At 43.7% G+C, this 20,421-nt stretch overlaps 1 protein-coding gene across 1 annotated transcript; it reads right to left on the bottom strand.

The window, feature by feature from the left end:
- On the bottom strand, positions 1 to 20,379 carry WDR4 (WD repeat domain 4). The gene is made up of 11 exons (XM_066177097.1): positions 20,229 to 20,379; positions 18,616 to 18,678; positions 17,731 to 17,877; positions 15,309 to 15,465; positions 14,625 to 14,737; positions 12,132 to 12,192; positions 11,000 to 11,098; positions 5,947 to 6,011; positions 5,129 to 5,312; positions 4,180 to 4,249; positions 1 to 1,158 (listed from the first exon to the last, which is right to left on the bottom strand). Exons 1-11 carry the CDS (start codon positions 20,348 to 20,350, stop codon positions 977 to 979), a joined length of 1,263 nt encoding a protein of 420 aa, XP_066033194.1. The 5' UTR covers positions 20,351 to 20,379; the 3' UTR covers positions 1 to 976.
- Positions 20,380 to 20,421: the final 42 nt, after the last annotated feature.

Below are 20,421 nucleotides of genomic sequence, written 5' to 3'. Positions count from 1 at the left end.
ACAGGTTAATTCTGAGTACTTTTAATGGACTGTACAGATTTCCACACCTGGTTTTGTGCAGGACATTGTGTTCCACATGAACATGATACCATCTGGCAGATGAACACATCTTCTGCCCTGTGATGCAGTTACAAGCGGCCCCATAAGGCTCTTACTGATAACTTCTCAAGAAGATGTATCTCTTGGATAATTAAAGTATGGAAAAGTTCTCGATGAAAAAAAGCAGGATGCACTCCAAATTTTGCTCCCAGGCCTCTGGAATAATTTTCACAGACACCAGCAGGATCATATTGCAATGGAAGGAGCTTCCAATAAGACAACGTTGACTGACACGTTTTGCTTTTACTTTGCAGCATACAAATTTAACTTTTGCACTTCTTCCTGTAGAGATATTCCACAAGTAAGAAGTAATGGATTAGAAGCTAGGCAAAATCCCAACCATATGCACCCAAGTTAAAGGATAAAAACAGAGAAGGCAGTCTCAGCTGAAACCTGTCATATCCAGCAAGGATTTTTTTCTGCATTCCCTTTCCCACATCCAGGTACACTAAGTTAGTTACATTAACTAACAGACTTTTTAAAAAAGTTTTAAAAAAACCCCAAAAACAACCCAAACCAAAAGTAATAAAAACAAAGTTGCATCCACTTTAATCAGCGTGGTTCCACGTGAAAAAGAAAGCCTGAACACAGTAGGCAAAAAGAAAATCCTGTTTCAAAGAAAATACCATCTCAAATATTCATATAACATGCATCAGAGATTCCCAGGACTGAGCCACTAACACTGTATTCTGCCAGAAAGTTTAGGTATGCTGTAAATGCATTATTTGCTGCAAACAGGATATTGTCATATCAGCCTGCCTGAAAACCTGAATAAAATTTTAAACCAGTCCTTTTGCATAATTCACTTTTTATGTAAAAACAATCCCCAGTTGGATCACTTCCTCTCCTCAAGGCCAGGGTCACAAGCTCACAGCAGTCACAGGGATGGCTCTTCAGTCTTCATCTTTTTTTTTGCCTGTCCACTGGAGCCATGCTGAAGATCCTGGTTTTTCTTCTTCTGCTGCTGCAGCCTTTCCTCCTTCCTCTGCAGGTACTCATCCATGTTATCAAAGGAGGCCTTGTAGAGGTGGCTGTAGTAGCTCCCTGCACCAACAAAACCTGTAGTTGGGCAAAGCAAGAACACAGGTGTTAATTTCCTCAATGGTCTCAATGATTACTTGCTACACTGTAATTTTAGACAGTGGCATTCCAATTACTTTACTGTGGTCCTGTCCACTGCATCAGCCTTCCAATACCTCAGGGGGCTTCAGGAGAGCTGGAGAAGGATTTTCACAAAGGTATGTAGTGAAAGGGTAAGAGGGGATGGTCTTTAAGGTGAAGGTGGGCAGATTTAGATTAAATATTGGGAAGAAATTCATGACTGTGAGGGTGGGCAGGCCCTGGCACAGTTTCCCCAGAGAAGCTGTGGCTGTCCCTGGATCCCTGGAAGTGTCCAAGGCCAGGCTGGATGGGGCTTGGAGCAGCCTGGGACAGTGGAAGGTGTCCCTGCCCATGGCAGGGCGGTGGAATGAGATCATCTTTAATGTCCCTTCCAACCCAAACCACTCTGTGATTAAATATCAACATTTACACTGTGTAAGCCTGATTTGTGTTGGCAAGCACTTGTTCAGCATTCAACAGCCAGGCACAGCCTCCATTTTTAGGCTAAAAAATTCATACAGAGTCCTCATAGTGAAGCAAAGAGAAGACACAGCTCTCCTCACACACTGGACACTTCCAAACTTAAGGGCTTCTGCTTTTGAACCACTGAAGCTGTTCCCTGAGACCCAAGCTCTACAAAGGGAGTTGCCACCTAATGATGCTTAGCTGGCTTTTCTCCTAGAGTATTAACTTAAAAGAAGGACAAAGGAGTAGACTTCAAATGGTCATGTTTATAGCACATAGATTGCTAAGCATTTGTTCCAATGTGTTACAAACTGAATTCAGGGCATTCTGTGAATTCAGGGCAATATTCCTCACAGCATCCCCAAGACTGTAGGTTTAGATGAGTTTAGCATCTAAAGTTTTGCTATCCAAAAATCCCTAATCAGATTGTTTCTGTAGAAAACACAGAATGAGACCAGCTGGCTCAATCCGTATTTCTAAAAAATTGTTGGAATGGCACTTGACAAAGCCAGTCATCTCCAGTTCTCACCTTTTCTCACTTACCAAAATTCACAATCTCTAAAGGACAAATGAGGAGAAATCCAGTACCTGCTAAGGTTTGGTCCTGAAGCTAAGTGTGCTGCTCCACAGGAACTCATACACCATCCCCGTTTCTTGGTGGGCAAACAAAGCAAGTTTCCCTCTGTGGCACCCAGCAAAGCAGAAGCTTTCAGTTTTAGGGGTATTGCACTCATACAGGGCCTTTGGCCCTGGGAGAAATTGCATGCTGCTAGTTTGAACAGCCATGCTGCTCTCCACTTGATCAGTCTGCACTAAATCCTGTTCTGGGATCACTTATAGCACAAAGTCAAACTGTTTAATGTGCACAGGGAGGAATGGCTTCAAACCGAGAGTGGGTTTAGATTCAGCATTAGGAAGAAATTCTCCCCTGTGAGGGTGGTGAGGCACTGGCACAGGTTGCCCAGAGAAGCTGTGGATGCCCCATCCCTCCAAGTGTTCAAGGTTGGATGAGGCTCTGACCAACCCGGACAACAGCAGGGAGTTAGAATTGGGTGGTCTTTAAGGTTCCTTTCAACCCAAACCATCCTAGGATTCTGTGATACTTCCAGATTGACCATTGCATCTTAAATCCTACAGAAACCTCAGACAGGTGAGAAAAGTTTATAAAGGACAATATGCAGGGATTAGCACTGGATTCAAACAATGTAATGATCACTTGTTTCAGAAGATGGAACTACCTTTGAAGCACTAATTATGCACTGGAGTAAGTGCTCATCAAGTGAGCCTCCCCTCACTAATTAAGGATAATGAACTCTGTCATGTGAGCCCTGCTCCTTTCCCAGCTGCAGATAAGCCCATGACTGCACTTCACACTTCTTCGTTCCACCAGCTCATTATGCCCAGAACCTCTTCCCCTGCCTGCTCCCTTTCCTTCTCTGAGCTCATTTTCACTCAGACCTCATCCCCCTAATTATCTGCCTGGCAGTAACTATCAAGTCTGCAACATCTCCCTGCAAACATCTCCCTTCCAAAGGAGCACCTGACTTGCAAAGACTGCACCACCTAAATTACACTTTAATGACCAACTTAATGACAGTTACATGCTAAATCATCCAGTAGCAGATATTAAGGAGACTTTACACCAGACTGAGCATTTCTGCAGCTCTTCCATCTTCATTTATGGCCACCATGAACAGACCATAAGACTGGAGGGAACTGTAACACGTTTTTTAAGGAAGATTCCAGTCTCCCAGCCAAGTACAGGATAGAAATTTCTATGAATGAAGTTTCAATACATAATTGAGGTTTTAGCACATGCCACAGCCCTTCTCTACCCTGCAACCACAACCACTGCTGTAATTTCAGCTGGGTTTTTTTTTTAATAATACAAAAAATCCTGGAAAGATAGGGTGCTTCTGAATGAGGAAACCAGGCATTATTTTTCTAACCAGAGACTGGGAGTGGGGCAGGAAGCAAGAAACAAAATGAGCCAGCCCTGACACTAAGCAATGTCATCTGTTGTCCCATGCAGGGTCACACCTTGCAGTCACCACATTATCAGCCCTGCCAAGGTGGACCCAAGAGCCCATGTTAATAACAGAGCTGCTGCTCCCGCAGCTGTTCCATCCTGACTGTCTCCACTGCATCTGTGATAAAAGTCTCACAGCCAGGCAGGAGACCAGACAACAAACACCAGTATTTGATAGCACAGCAGTAAGACAGACTCCAGCAGCCCTGCCAGAGGCTGTTTGTATGCATCCCTGCGATAAGGTGTCCACAGAAAAGTTATAAGGCTGCAATTAATCTTTAAATACCTACATGGTTCTGTGATAACAGTGACCTGAACACACTTCATTATCTGCACTGACTTCCAGACCAGACAGTGATGAAACTGAGAAAAGACTGAGTGACTTCAACAGCCAGCTGAACTGACCTGAACTCCAATCTTGTTCCACATCTTGTGCTTCAGCTGTAAAAACTGCATTCCCTAAACCTTTAGGCCAAATTTCTCACCTTCAAACACTGTCCAGTTGTCTTCGATGTATTTTGACATCTTCTGTAATCCTTTGTCATCAGTTACAGGCTGGGAAAAGAAAGAAGGCTGCACATTATTTTGGGATTAATGGACAATTTAGTGTTTCACAGCATGCTGAAAAATGCAACAGCTCTCAGGAGAGTGTAGTGAAACAGAGCAAGTGTAAAACATCCATGATCTCTTCCAGCCTCCTTTCTTCTAGAACTGTTACTGAAATCTGGCATGAGATCTCAAGTTCTGCTAGGAAAACTTTGCCATTTGAACAAAGAAATTGATTCCCACTTACTAATCTGTGAGGAAAAGAAATAGCCCAGGGAACACATTAGGGTCAAAGAACACACTCAGAAGTTTCATTTAAAACCACTTCACAATCAGACCATAATTAGCTGGGGACTTTCAGGGATAACAAATGAGTTAAGTTGTTTAATAGGCAATAAAAGGGAACTTGATAGCACGTACCCCAAATTTGATTCCCTGTTCTCACTGAAAAGAAAGTAATTCCCTTACTGCTCCCAGAATGCCTTGTCTTGCAAAGGATCCCTCAGAGGCAGGCACAAGGAAAGCTGTGTGGAATGCATTCCTGAGCAAACCCAAAGGGATTTGGTTGGTTTGTGGGTTTTTTTTCAATCATCAAGTGTAGCCCACAGAAAGCTCAGGCAATGGTTTAAAGTCCTGAGTGCTGAGAGACACTGATCCTGCTGTGCCAGATGGCAGCTTTAGCTGAGAACAGACACACTGGTGTCCATAACAAGCTCTTGACACCTTTGCATCATAAACAGGTAAGAATGAGATGAGCATCTGTGGCTTTCACTCCATCTCAAGACAGAGAGAAAGGTGCCTTCTTAGCTTTCATGGAATAGCAAACTCCACTTCTGTTATAGCCTAAACACATCACCAAACACTCAGGATTTTCAGCATTAAAGATACCTTCCACTGTCCATCACATGCTCTGTACAGAAGAAGAGGAGCTTCCTTGTCTTCCTGCAAAATCCACAGGTCTCCTGTTTCCTCAAATGCAATGTCCCAGCCTTTGTGTTGCAGAGGAATTTGCTGTTTGTAAAGCAGCTGCTGGGCAGTGACATCCAGCTGAAAGATGTAGACTGTGGGAATACTTTTAAGAGGAAAAACTTAATTACCATTATTACCAAATCCACCTACAGCCATCACTTGTACAGCACACTACAGACACCCACTCCAATTCCAAACAGAGCCAAAGTCAAGTGGTTAGGATGAGCACTTCAAATGCTGTTTGCTTACATGATCTGAGTCAGAAGCTGTAAATACCCAAAGTGTCAAACAGCTTTTCAAGTGTTATGTGAAAGAAAAAACAGTCAGTGCTGCCTCCTCTTTAAAAGAAAGGGTAGTAAAGGGAATTTCATGAGGATTACTAAGGACTTTTACGAGGAGTGTTGCGTTGTGACACACTGGCCTACATGGCTGCCCTTGAAGGAATATACAGCTGAGCACCAGCCAAAATAAAACATCTCCCAGCTCTGGTACATCCCAGCCTCGTGTTTCCTCCACTGAGGGAAAAGGCATCACAAACTACAAAAATTAACTCAGCCAGGTATGCCTTACACTCCCCTCTGCATACAGAGGCTCCCTGGGAGGCCACAGGCATTCCTGGACATCTGGAGATCCACAGTACTAAGAACTCCAGGCTCAGGGAAAGCCAGGACAGGGAAAGCTGCTCATGCCTTTGCAGCAGTCGGGATGATTTTAGGCATTATTCCATCTATTCTTACCTGTCACACAGAATGGCAACATAACCACCTTGACAGCAATAGGTTATTCTTGACACGGTGTATTTCTATTAGGAATAGAAAAAAACCCACATCCTTGTAAGTTTAGACCATTTATGGGCAGAAAATTCACATTCCATTTCACTATGAGCCTTTAAAATTTAGCAGATGTCTTAATTTACAGCAAGTTAAGCAACTTAATTACCTTCTAACTGCAATCAAGGTTATTTTTGTACCAGTGTTTGCTGTTTTATGAAGTTTTCCACACTCCTCCCTTCTACGCTGTCCAGAGATCAAATGTAAAGGTTTGAGTGAACTACTCTTAGCAGACAAACCAACAGATAAAGGAAAATACACCACCTTCAAACATTTTCTCCTGCAATGCTGATGGCAAAAACATTGACATTAAGCCTGTTCAGGCAGAATATCACTCCAGCAGCTCAGATATTACAAACACAAGCTATTAGCCGCTGTTCTGTTTGTTAAAAAACGAGGATAGTGATGCATAGCTAATATCCCTAATATCCCTGCTGTGCTGCCTCTGTTTCAACCTGAGTCTGGGTGAAGCCATCCTGCTCCACAGAAAATGTGTTCTCTACAACAAGGAAGGCCTGCCTGAGGCCATTTTCCTCATTAAAAAACCCAACAGAAAAACAAAAAAACCCCACATCACACTCCTAAATTAGAAGTTGCACAGTTTTATCTGGGAGAGAAGCGGCACCTTTGCTGCACAAACCATTCTACATGAAATATGAAACAACTGACTTGAGGCTCCTGGAGTGGGAAGAACTTGGGGAGGAGCAGAGAAACTGCAAAATGATGTCCTGGGGTGCTTTTTTCAAAAAGTATCTATTATATAATGTGAGTGGCAAAACTGCAATAGCAAAAGGCTGGTTCTCATGTGTATTTTATAAGCAGCGACAACACCAACCCTTGCTGATGACTAAAACCTTCCAAGTAGAGAAGCAGAGAGTTATTTCCTTTAGGGCAGGGAAAATACATCTTTTTGACACTCTGCTGGCAGAATTCTGATGTATCCTTAAGTATTCTTTTTTTTAACCTCCACCTCTTTCCCTAACACGACACTGGTGACTGGACAGAACCTCTGGCTCACTAAGTTAGGGTAAATTTGGGAGTTACCACAGGATTTTAGCCTTGCAGCTACCAGCTGATGTATAGACATTGTCAGGGTGCTTGTTTCACAGTTTTGCAATCCATGTAGGAAAGCAAAACAAGCTGTACAGCTTCCAAAAATTCAAGTCAGCAAGCTGAACACCAGAAGCTAACTATTTTGTCAACAGCACATGATGCAACCACTAAGAGATGAACCAATTGTGGGAAAGAAAATTAATTCATGGTATAACAGAGCTGAAAACATTTTTTTTTTCCTCTAGCACATGAGAAAGATTGTGTGAAATTACTTCATAGGGGGAAGCAAGAACAGCATGCACACACTTTTCACTCATCTAAACCACCTGTTTGGACAGCAGAGGAGCATTTAATAAAAAATATTATCACAAGGACTGATATGGTTCAAAGCTCCTGGGAACAGATGGGACTGATCTCCTGCTACTCTGCAGAAATACAAAGTTATTAGTCCATATTTAGCCCTAGGACTCAGGACCCCTGTTTCACACAGACATAAAAGATGGTTCCAAGTCCCAGGTAGTATGAGTGGGCTGAACCAGAAAGGTTCTCTGTAGCTCATGTGGCTAAATGCTGTTTCTGCAGGATGGAGCCACTTACACCACAGCTTTGGAGTACAACTGACAGCTCCTATTTACTGTAAGCCATCAGTGGGTTCTTCAGACACTTAAAGGAACAAGCCAAGATACATACATACATACATACATACATACATATATTTTTTTTTAAGGCTGAAAATTGTGCTATGTATTTCTAATAACAAAGCTCTGCCTCTCTGCCTGTTGCCTGACAAACATGCAGGGAAGTGCCCACCTACACAGCCGAGTGCTTTGTTAGAGAGACAAAGGGTTCTGTGAACTTCAATTAGGCAGCAGCTCTCTCCCAGCCCCACTGGAGGAGGGAGGAGGAGGAGGCTGTTTTGATTATAACCAAGTTTTATTCACAGCTGGAAAGAGACAGGAAAATGCATCTTCTTTCCAAGTTCTTTCCATGTGTGGGTAAGTTAAAAAAATCAGCAGAATGAATGCAAGACCCACAGCAGTATCGTGGTCAAGGACAAGGCTATGAAGGAAGGGCTACAGGAACATTCTGTGATAAACAGATGTTCACTTGATACTCTCTGAACTCAAGGCAGTGTTTATATGACACTGTTATCAGCCTGCCAACACCTTAAAATTAACTTTTGATGTCATCTGTGAGAAGAAGTGACCCTATAAAAAATTAATGTACTGGTGCATTGGGGTAGAGTTGTGCAATTCATGTCCTGGACTTTAAACAAGCTTCTGCTGTCAAGAGGATCAGATGAGGTGAAGGCTCTGAAGCAGGAAAATATTTATATAGCACTATGGAATTAAGAGAACTACTCCCATTCTAGTGGGAAAATGAACTGAGGATCTGTAAGCCATCAGCTGAAACCAATGCTCCACTGCTCCAAACACTCCTACATTCCCCAAACAGACACATATTCATCATCTGCCAAGCAAAATAAGCCCACATTTTTGTGCTCACATGACCCACCATTAGTGATGATTCCATCCTCATTGAGCTTCAAGCTGTGTTTAAAGCTCCAGTGCATTCACACTGGCTATCAACAGTAAAAAAGAAATGTAACAATACAGAAAAAAAGAAAAAGCACTTATGTCCCCATCTGATCCCTGTGCTTGTTACAAGCTGCAAAGTGCTGACTCAAGAGATTGTGTCCTTAAATTGAGACCACAAACGTCACTCTGGGTTGTGGAGATGAACTGTGACACCCCTGGATGCAGAGCATGACTAAACACTGTCATCAGATGTCACCTCTGGCATTTCTAGCACTGTGATGGCAGCAGAACACAAGTGTCCCTTTCACTGCAGAACACCTGTGAGAGTGAGCAGCATCCAGGATTTCAGAGGTTCCAGTCACATGTGGCTTCAAACACCACCACACGTGGCAGTGGATGGAAAAACTGCAAAGCACTGCAGGAATAAGGTTTATTACTTAATTGCTGTGTCCTATTTATTAACCCACAGTCTGTGGGCTTTCCCTTTCTGTCTGTGCTTACTCACACTGAGGTAAAGAAGCTAAATATAGACTCCTCAACCAAAGGGCACCTCCTCCTGAGGCTACATCAGCATGAAGAGTATCTCATGGAAGGGATTTGATTAGGAGACAAGGTAAGTATTACTAAACTACATTTAAAAACATTCTAAGCGAGTTGGAGAGGTTTTCTTATATCAGTTCCTACCTGCAGCAACAAGTTTTTTGACATTTGTTCGTTTATCCAGTGCTACATTCAAGGTTTATTATATAGTTTAATATTATTTTTTGATTAACTTGTTTGTAATCAGTGGAATTAGGGTTCAGTGTCAGATCAAGCACTGCTAATCTACACACAAGCCATCTTAATAATGCTAAGCCAGTCAAAGCAACCAATAGCATTTTTAATATTAATCACAGAATTCCCCACTTCAGTTAGTTGCTTACTTGACCTCAGTGATCCTATAAATCTAGAAGGGCAAAGTGTTTTAAAATAAACCCATTATTCCTTCTAAAGCAAATGCTCAAATCCTGCTGCAGCCAGAGTATCAGTGGATACCAGCTGGGTGGGCTTGTCACCCAATCTTGAACCTTTTTCACTTGTCAAAAACCCCAAGAACAGCTTTTTCAAAGATTTCAAGCACTGGCATCAAGCTGAAATGAGGCAGAGACCTGGTGAACGTGTGTGAGAGGTGTGTGGCTCAGGTGTGTTTTCAAGAAGACTCTCAAGACCAAAAAGCAGATTAAATTGTCCACATGGATATCACCCTGAATTCCTGCTGACAGGAACTCTAGGCCAAACCCAAGATTTCCAGTATCTAAATGGGAAAGCTGTGATGGAAGTGGCTCCCCAGCTGCAGGGAGGTGAAGCAGAACACACTTCCACTGCCAAAACCACAACACAAAGGAGGGCAGGCAGAAGTTTTCAACTCAATTTCTGCCTGGATTTGGATTCCACAGTGGATTTGCCTCAAGGGCATCCCAGTCACCTGACAACTGGGAGGCAGCTGTGGTCTGCAGGGAAAGAAGTGTTTTTTAGAGATTCACATGAAAAATCACAGACAGCAGGATGGGTGGTGAGGTGAACTCAAATAACCCAGCAGATGAGTGGGAGGTTTAATTCCATGCAGGCAGCAGGGACAAGGACAGTGCTATTTCACTGCTAATTGGTCTTATGCTACAATAAATGACAAGGAAAAAACACAAAACTAGATTTCAAGAACTTAGTAGAAGGACTGCTCACATCAGGTGAGCATCTCAAATCACAGCAGCACCCCAGATTTTTGTGTGTGAGACTGATGACGTAGAGGCTGGAAGCTCAGGAGAGCTCCCGGGGTGCTCAGTTTTTGTGTAGGACTCACACATTTAAATTTCGGACACTGTCCAGCTGCAAGAGAAACTAAAATAACAAGCCCATCCACAGGGTCAGTGACTGCAGGTCATTGGTTAAAAATATTACAAAGCTTCTTTTTGCTCAGGAAAATTGCAACTTTAACACTTGAAATTCCAAGCATTTTTAAAAAATGGGTGAATTTTTAGATCTTCCCAGTGTCACAGGAGGTTTCCTGCCTAGGAGACTATAACACTTGTGGTTTTGGAAAAAAAAAAATTCAAGTGAAGACTCTGCCCACTGTGCAGAACTTAAATTTGGGAAGAATTAGAAGCAGCTTCTTTTGGTCACTGCTTGGCACATTTTAGGAAATTCACACAAAACACAAGAATGGATTTCAGGGACTGTCTTCCCAAAAACCCCAGACTATTGTAGCAGTTTTTTAAGGTCTACACCCAGTGACAGAAGGGAAGCACTACTAACAAAATGTAACCACCAGGTTTGGCAGTCCCAAGGATCAGGAGCACTGGCAAAAGCAAAAGCCCTGGCACACACGGACATACCTGGTCTGCTTTGGTTGCCTGAGGCCCACAGATGGCACTCAGCTGACAGCAGTGCACCTCTTCTCCACTTTTATACTCCCAAAGTCTCAGAGTGGAGTCCTGGACAGATGGAAGTGGACACAAGTCTGTTACTACCAGCACTCAGGCAAAGAGAGGCCACTCCTGGCCTTCAGCTAAACCCTGTTTCCCTTAAGAGCTCCCCACAGAAGCTGCTAAACAGTCACTTAGTTAAGACCTCAAATTGCAGATAAAGCATTTTAATTAACATAATTTCCCCCTGCATTCTAAATTATTCAATCATGCTAATTTTAATTCTCCTTTTGAAGTGGAAATTGGGTAGCTGGAGGAGGGCATTTCAAGCCTGTCTCCAACAGCACAGTCACACATGTGCTCAGCATTTTAATGGCAATTCTTTCAGGCTGCCCTTCTCTGCCCCATGCTCTTGTTATCAACCAAATTCTCATTTGATTTAGCAACCTCCTGAAGAGAGGCTAAACACCTCTCTGGAAAAATAAAGCCAAGAGCATTTGGCAAGAGTGAAATACAGCCATGTGCAGCACTACCACAAGAACTGCCTCAATAATTAGAGGGACAAGAACAAGGAAAACAATAACAGCAGCTGAAACCAAATGCCAGAACTCTGTGATCTTCACATCTTCACAGGAAACATCATTTGTTTCCTGTGCAGTTTTGGTAGTCTGGGGAACAAAGAATATTTTTTCCCTTCTTTTAGGGCAAATCCATCTCTGTACAGGTGTAGCATGGCAGCAGGATGCCATCACTTCAGGAAAAGGGCTGGGGAGGGGAGGGAAGGAACATTTATTTCTACAGTTCTCATCCAAGCAGACAAAGTCTGTGCTCCAGAGCAAGAGTTAATGGTAATTTCACCATCCCAAAGATGCCTTTTACCATAAGCACAGTAGAAGGTTCTTAGGTGATCCAGCAACAGAATAGCTGAACACTGAACAGAACCAAGAAAAAGGGGACAGGAGGAGGAGGGAGGCCATGGTGTAAACCATGAGAAATTATTCCATGGTATCCCAAGGAATTTGGTCAAAACACAAATATAAATAATAATTAAAAACCCCAAACATTCAAAAACCAACAGTTTTGAAGAAATTGCAATACATACCCCAGAAGCTGACAACAGCAGGTCAGGACAGTTGGGTATTACAAGTATTTTGCTTACAAACCTAAAGGAAAAGCGGTCAAAAGTTGAACTCTCTTCCTTGACACCCAGGTCTTTAAACACACAGAGTAAGAGAAAACAGCAGTTTTAAAGAGAACCTTACAATAAACAAACAGATTTTCCACATCTAGACATTTAGGAGGAAGAAGAAAATGTCATCAGTTAAATATGCACTCCACAAACTACTGACCTTCTACTTAATAAAGAACTACATTTCCCCATTTGCACTCAGGGAATTCTACTGACTTCCTCCCAGCTGAGAACATTGTCATTTAGATCAAAAAATGCCAATGGAGACAGATTTACTCAGGTAGCTCATTTCCCTTTCTCAGTTTGTGATGCACATTCAAACATAAATCAACAGAACCTTTAAAGCACAACAGTGACGGCTCAGACTCCAGAGTGTCACATCTCTCCAGCCACACTTGGGAGATCATTTAAAAACAAGCTTTACAGAATTTTAATGCGGCAGTTTACCAGTGCCTACATTCAGTCAGAAGTTCTGCTTTCCAGAAGTTGGTGATCCTGCATTGTCTTTGGTGAGCAATAAGGACCTGAACTTCTAGGGATCATTATTATCTCACAGCTCACCAACCTCAAATACAGTGACCTGAGCAGGACACGACGTGAATGGGACAGTCTTGCCTTTGAAAACAGGCATGGCTCTAAAGCCATAGAGTGAAAAAATAAAAGGAAGAGATTTGGTCACTGTAATCCAAAGTTCCAGGACAAAGCAGGCACAACAGATCCAGCAAGAATCATCATGAGCCCCAATGAGAGAAGAAAATCCAGGACTGCGAAATGAGAGAATTATTGCTTTATGTAACCCTTTAAAAATTAATTAATTTCTAATTTAAGAATTGAGCTTTTGAATATATTTCAATTAATTTACACTGCTTTTCACTCTGCCATCACTAATGAACACCTTGGATGCTTCCAGGGATGGGGCAGCCACAACTTCTCTGGGCAACCTGTGCCAGTGCCTCACCATTCTTACAATAAAGATTTTTTTCCTAGTATCTAATCTAACCCTGTTCTGTCAGTTCAAAGCCATTCCCGCTTGTTCTGTCACTCCAAGCCCTTACAGACTCTCTCAATCTTCCTTGTAGGCTCCCTTCCTTCACAGAGCAGTATTTCACAGTACAGGCTCCAGCACACAGCAGTCTGGTGTTCAGGCAGGCGTGCTCCATCCATCCTGGTGACACAGCCAGGTCTTTTTTTGTATTGCCACAGAACCTACGAGTCTGAGCTCTGCACTGAGATGACATTAATTTAATTAGCGTATGTTCAAACCTCAAAAGACAGTTCCTAAGACTAAGATAGGCTCCATCCTGGGCTAAAAATTTCTGGAGCCTCTTGTGAGCAGCAAGCAGAGGGAGATGATTCTGCTCCTCTGCTCTGGTGAGGCCCCAGAGGAGGTTGTGTCCAGCTCTGGAGTCCTGGGTACAAGCAGAGGGCAGGAGCACCTCTGCTGTGAGGAAAGGCTGAGAGAAAGGAGGATTGTTCAGCCTGGAGAAGGCTCTGGGCAGACCTTACTGCAGCCTACCAGTTCCTAAAGGGGTCTTATAAAAGAGATGGTGTCAGAAAACCCCTTTTTCTGACCCAGAGATGGGCCTCCTGAGAGGTGTTTTAAAGACTTTTATTCCATTTTCAGTGTCATGCGAAGAGTGAGACAATACAGATGTTAGAATTCACACCATCGCAATCAGAAGCCAAACTATTTCTTAATTACATTGCATTTTAAGTGTTTTTTGGCCTATCAGCTTTTGCCACACAATGGTGCTAATGCTTATAAGCCAATCATCTATATAATTACCCCACGTGGGTTTGGTACAATACATCTTTCATAGTTCTACTTCTCCAAAATATCTAGTCTTGTTTGCAAGGTCACCATTTGAAACTTGTTTTTAGTTCAGTTTCTCTCTCAACGTCTGTCCTATTCCATGGCCTTTCTAAGTGAGCATATTTTATCTCAGAGTTTGCATACAGATTCACAAGATTGTGTGAGTCTTCTGTCAGGCTTTGAGAATTCTCTACAAATCCATTTCTCACAAGATGGGGACAGACTTTTTAAGAAGGACCTTTTGCAATAGGAGTGATAACAGCTTTAAACTCACTGTAGACTCAGACTAGATGTAAGGAAGGAAGAATTTTTTTTAGAATGAGGTTGGTGAAACAGAGGTTGTCCAGAGAGGTGATAGAGCCCAATCCCTGGAAACATTCAACCTGATCTTGCTGATGTTGAAGTTGTCCCTGCTTATGGCAGGGATGTTGGACTGGATGACTTTTAAAGGTTTTTTTCCACCCAGGCCATTCCATGATTCTGTCACAGACCAAGCAGCTGTTTAATGTGATTTGAGGAGGAGATTACAGTGGATGAAGGTGGCTGTGCAGGGAGTGGCTGCACACCATGGCTCTGGCACACAGGGCACTCACTCTCTGTGTCCCATGCAGTAGGACACAATGCTGTAGGGTGCCTTTGTCAGGCTGACTCTGATCTTCTCATCTCTGTCTGCAGTTAGGATGTACTGGTCATCAGGACTCAGGGCCTGTGGGGAAAGGGAGAGCTTTAGTGCCCAGCAGTTCAAGGTTTTAAATTCTGCTTAACTAAGAAAAAAAAAGCACCTCCTCACCCTAAAAGGCAGGTACAAACACTAAGCCAGTCTTTTCCACCCACAAGGGAAGCCTAAATCTTTGTGACAGTAACTTTCTCACTCACTAAGACCAGCAACACTAACTTCCAGGTCCAGTGAAAGCCACTGAGCCCCAACAGTACAGCTGGAAGATTTCTTGCATCTGAAAAAGAAACTTATCACATTGAAGAGCTCAGCTGACATGGCAGAGTGGATGAACTCCCATGGACACCAGGACTTCTGTGATTGTAACATGAAAACTTTTCCAACACTCATAAGCTTGTTTCCTTACCAAACTCTGCCAACACAAACTCAGTAGGAAGAAACCTGGACCACATTTCATTTATAGAATTAGGAAAAAAACAAAACAAAACACAAAAACCAAAAAATAAGAAAGCAAATCACAAATCTGGGACTAGAGCAATTATGAGAGACCCGAGCACAAGCAGGAATGCAGGCTTGCCAATACGCAGAGGGAGACACTTACCACATCCAACAGCAGAGAGACATGACCCAGTTCAAGTTTTCCATCTGCTTGAGGTTCTGTTATTGAGTAAGAATAGACATCACCAGACTTATCTGCAACAAAAATCTTATCCTCTGCAGCTGTGATAACCAGGGATGTGCATCTCCTGTTCACAAACCTGAAAGAAAAATGGCACAGCTTGAACAGCTCTGCATGGCAGCTTCAGCAAGTCTGGAAGTTAAAACAGACCAAGAGGCAGGGCAGAAAGTTCTCAGATGCAACATTACTGAAATGGCAGCAATGAAAGTAACATTATGGGGCTGAAATAGCACTTTTGAGTCTAGTAAATGAGTGAATTATGTAATAGCAAACACCTAGGGTGGGGAGAGGAACAGGAGACCATTAAAAGCTGCATGACTGCATTTTGCTTTGGTATTTTCTCAACTGAGCACCTCCCCCAGGCAGCATGCCAGGACTCTAATGAAGGCTGGGACACTTCCTTGCATTCTGCATCATAAAAACATGAGTAAAACACATAGAAAAGACAAGGCAGGATTTGTCCTATTAGGAGTCCTTTGCAGCAACACCTTTGAAAACTGTGTAGGAACTACTCCTCCAGTTGCCACTCTGTACTGTCAGGGCTTCATGGAGAGCCTTGGAACTTTCTTCTCCTCGTATCCCAAGTCACAGAGCCACAGGCTCCATGTTCCTTGCCCAGACAAAGCTTTGAACCTGAACTCTGAGTTTCATCATCTGCCATCATCTCATAGTTCCAGTTGCTAATGTAGCAAGTAACAGTTTTATTACAACTACTCAGATAAACGTAAGGACCACAGATGCCAGCAAACACATCCTGTGTGTTAGCACAGGACTGTGGGCACCAAGGATCATAGGAAATGGATATTTATGTTCACCTGCTCTGAAATTCAGTGGCCATGTGGAGGCAAGAGGACAATACACTATGCTTCAACTAGGAAGAGAGAAATTCCCAGACTTTTGAGTGGCTGTTTAAAGCAACACCACAAACAACAGGCAGCACAGTTCCAAAAAAAGGTTACTTTGCCAACCAGAAGTTCATTGTACCACTTGTGATCTTGAGCACAAAGATTCAAAATTCCTCTTTGTCTGACACAAACTGACTACAAAGGACATCACTGTGTGAGACCTTTATACAGCTTGCCACAAAACACAAAAAGTCACACAGCTCAAAGTTTGGCATTGTTATCCATGCAGAAAGCCTTTTGCCTGTATTCCCAGTTTCCCAATATGAGGTAATGATATTCCCAAAAAATCCAGCTGTGGTCCTAGTTAAACATCCAGCAGAAACTAAAACACCCAACAATTATCCAGTGGCATGTCACAGGTAAGACACACAAGGCAGGGCAGCAGGGAAGGCAGGACACAGAATGAACAGAATTGGGCATTTCTGGTTTTGTCACAGAACATCCTGAGTTGGATGGGACCCACAAGGATCATTGGGTCCAACTCCTGGCAATGCAAAGGGCACCCCAACAATCCCACCCCGTGCCTGAGAGCACTGTCCAAACCCTTCTAGAGCTGTGTAAGCCTTGCTGCTGTGAACATTCCCTGGGGAGCTGTTCCAGTGCCCAAGCACTCTGGGTGAAAAACTTTTTCCTAATACCCAACCTAAACATCCCCTGGCACAGCTTTATGCCATCACCACTTCCTCACTACAACACTGCTCAAAACCCCACTGCTTCATCCTGTATCCTACACACAGAGCCAAGCTACAGAGACTTGACTGGGGTTTTTTTGGGTGTTTTTTGCAACCAAGGTCTCACATTTGTCAGAGACCAACAGAAGAAGAGATGTCCCACGCTCAGGTACTTTCTCAGGAAGCCCTTCATAGTCCTGCTTTTTCTACAGAGAATTGTCACCAGCAGCAGCAAAAAACTTGGAACTGGAGGACCTCTGGTGGACAGCTACAGGCTGTTCCCTCAAGAGGAATGTACTGAAGAAAAGCAGCTGCAGCACCTCTTAAGATGTGCATTTTTAAAAGATCACGACTTTTTAGAAAGTTCAGAAACTCCTCAAAACTCCTCAAGATCAGAAGGAACAGAGAATGCACTCACTGAACTGCTTGGCATCACGCTTACAGGCCCAATCCCAGTGTACCAAGAGTGGGTAAGGGTTTAGTTCTTAAAGATAAAAAACACTGGGTTTGGAAAAAGGAAAGAGATATCAAACATCTGCACTCCCATTCTTGGGGAGGGGGAAGACCACACATCAATTCTCACAAACAATAAACATATAATCAAATAGTCCCCAAACCATTAAATTTGTTTGAGCGAGGGAATTTAAAAAAAAATAAAAAAGGAAGCTAAGTAATAATGAATATCAGCATCCCAAATCCTCCCATTTTAGAAGCCTAAATCCATCAGCCACAACTCCAGAGCAGCATGCACCATCCCGCTTTCCTTACCTGACACTGACGCATTCCCAGGAAGGCTTTGTACGGAACAGAATCAGGCGTTTGTTGTCATCTGTCAGGGCAAAATAATCTCCTGATGGGGAGAAGGCAAAAGCCAGGATGTCATCACTTCCTTTATCTGTCCCTTTTCCATCCTGCCTAATAGAGAGATACCAACAGTTCACAACCTGAGAGCTGCTGCATTCCCTGAGGAGGTTGTTCCCAAACCACCAGGAGCGTGAGGAACAAGGTAAAACTTTAAACGCTTTTATTTCTGCTTAAAATGTTGAGCCAACATGGACATTCATGAAAAGAAATAAGCCAAGGCAAAGGAAACTGACACAAGGTCTAAACCTGTATCAAAACCTTTTCAAAAAACAAGTTTGTGCTGGCACATCATCTTGATATAAATTATGAGGAAAACAGTAAAATGTCTCCTGTTTGGCTAAAAGTAAAACAAGGGCAAGTGCTTGAATCTAAGCTAAGAAAAACACTTTTGTGTGTGTGTGTGTGTTTTGAACTCTCGTGACTTAAAGAACAGATCTTGAGGAGAACTTATGTAAGTGCTGTGTGGGTTTTTTTGGTCTTAGTTGCCTAACAAAAAATGCAGGACTTTTCCACAAATATCTTGACTGACAAGAGAGAGAATTATTGATTTTGATTTTGTCTCTGCTGTTTCTCAAAAAAAAAAAAAAAAGAAGAGAAAAAAAGATGCACAGTGGAATGAAACTCTGGGTAAAACTGAAACAAAAAACAGATCCATATAAATCCATCAGGGTTAGCAAAACCAACCCTTCACCCGCTCAAGGAGTTTTCCTGTGGCTTTTTTTTTTTAATGCCTTCACTGCCACACAAGCTCAGAGATGCACCCTCCAGGTAAAGAGCAGATTTTCTCACCCTTTCTCTCCTAGGGGCTGCTTCTCTGCACTGCTGCAATCGTACACGAAGAGACTCTCATCACTGCAACGGAAAAACAAACCAGAAATTACTGAACAACTGACCAGAACAACCAGGAGCGTAACTATGAAGAGTAGCAACTCTTCTGTGAGATGTTCTTATTTCAAAGTTATTTGCACAACTGCCCCCCATCCTGAGGAACCACCTCTGCCCGAGTGGGCTCCCCAAGTGTTATGGAGGCAGCAGGCATTTATAACTTTGGACTGTATGCACACGTCAAAAAGGAAATCCTCCTCTGCTGGTGAAGTAACCCTGTATTTTGCATAAACTTTACTTCTGTCAGACTCAGCAGATGTGTCAGTAGCATTTCCCCAGTCAGAATCACAGGATGAGTCAGGCTGGAGGGGAGCTCCTGCTCAGGCAGGGGCACAGGATTGTGTCCAGAGAGTTCTGGAATATCTCCAGTGAGGGACTCTCCACACCCTCTCTGGACAATCTGATCCAGTGCTCAGTCACTGCACAATAAACAAAGTTCTTCCTCGTGCTCAGGTGGAACCTCCTGAGCATCAGTTTGTGCCCCATTGCTGCGCACCACCAAGCAGAGCCTGGCCCATCCTCTGACACCTCCCTGCAGACACCACACAGAATCTCAGAATCATCTGGGCAGGAAAAGACCTCTGGAGATCACCCAGTCCCACCCCCTGCCCAGCAGGGTGACACAGGAACACATCCAGGTGGGTCTGGAATGTCTGCAGAGAGGAACACTCCACACCCTCCCTGGGCAGCTGTTCCAGAGCTCTGCCACCCTCAACATAAAGAAATTATTCCTTGTGCTGAGGTGGAACTTCTTGTGTTTTATTTTACGGCCACTGCTCCTCATCCTGTCACTGGGCAACGGGAGTTGGAAAGGGTCTGGCACCATCCTCCTGGCACCCACCTTGGAGCTAGCTATATGCACCCTCCTTATAGACACAAAATAGACCATTATTACATATATACATACGTGGGTGTATATATATAAAACAGTATTATATACATTCTACACATTTACAGTTTTACATATAATGTTACACCTATACATGCAATACATGTGCTATATATACGTTAAATACACATATATCATATATATACGTTTTCTATAAGTTACGTACACATATACACGCATGTTATATATATATCAATATACACATGAGTATATATGTGTGTGTACATGTTATATATATATATATACATACATACATACATATATATACATACATGTACACACACACACGCATATATATATATTTAGAGAGAGAGAGAGAGATTCTCTACGTTATATATACTCTGGGGGAGTTACATATATAACTGGGGGAGCACAACCGTGACAGAAAACCGCCGAGGCTACAAAGTTTAAAAGTGATGTTTCTGTAACAGAAAACGCAGACGAGGAGCACGGGAAGGCACGAACCGCAGCCGGGCCGGCGGCTCCCGCACTGCCCCGCCACCTCCCCGGGCAGCCAGCGCCGCCACACACGGGCCCCTGCCGGCCCCCTCAGGGGGCACCGAGCGCCCTCCGCCGCCCCGACCCGCCGCGCCCCGCAGTACCCCGGGCCCGCCCGGCCCGCACTGACCCGCCGTGCCCGCGCCGCGCCGCCAGCAGCCGCCCCCCGCCGCTGGCCACCGCCGCGGCCCCGCGGAGCTCCAGCGCCGGGCGGGCCCCGGGGCTGCGCCCGCCGCCATCGCCGCCCGCCATGCGCCCGCGCCGCCACGCGCGGGACGGCGTCACCGCGCCCCGCCTGACGTCACCGCGCATCGGTGACGTCA

The sequence above is a fragment of the Chamaea fasciata genome, unplaced genomic scaffold, assembly GCF_029207755.1.
Source record: "Chamaea fasciata isolate MVZ Bird 193981 ecotype frontalis unplaced genomic scaffold, bChaFas1.0.hap1 SCAF_2, whole genome shotgun sequence".
NCBI classification, from domain to species: Eukaryota; Metazoa; Chordata; class Aves; order Passeriformes; family Sylviidae; genus Chamaea; species Chamaea fasciata.
The sequence above is the reverse complement of the archived record's forward strand: the minus strand, read 5'-3'. Positions and strand labels throughout refer to the sequence as shown.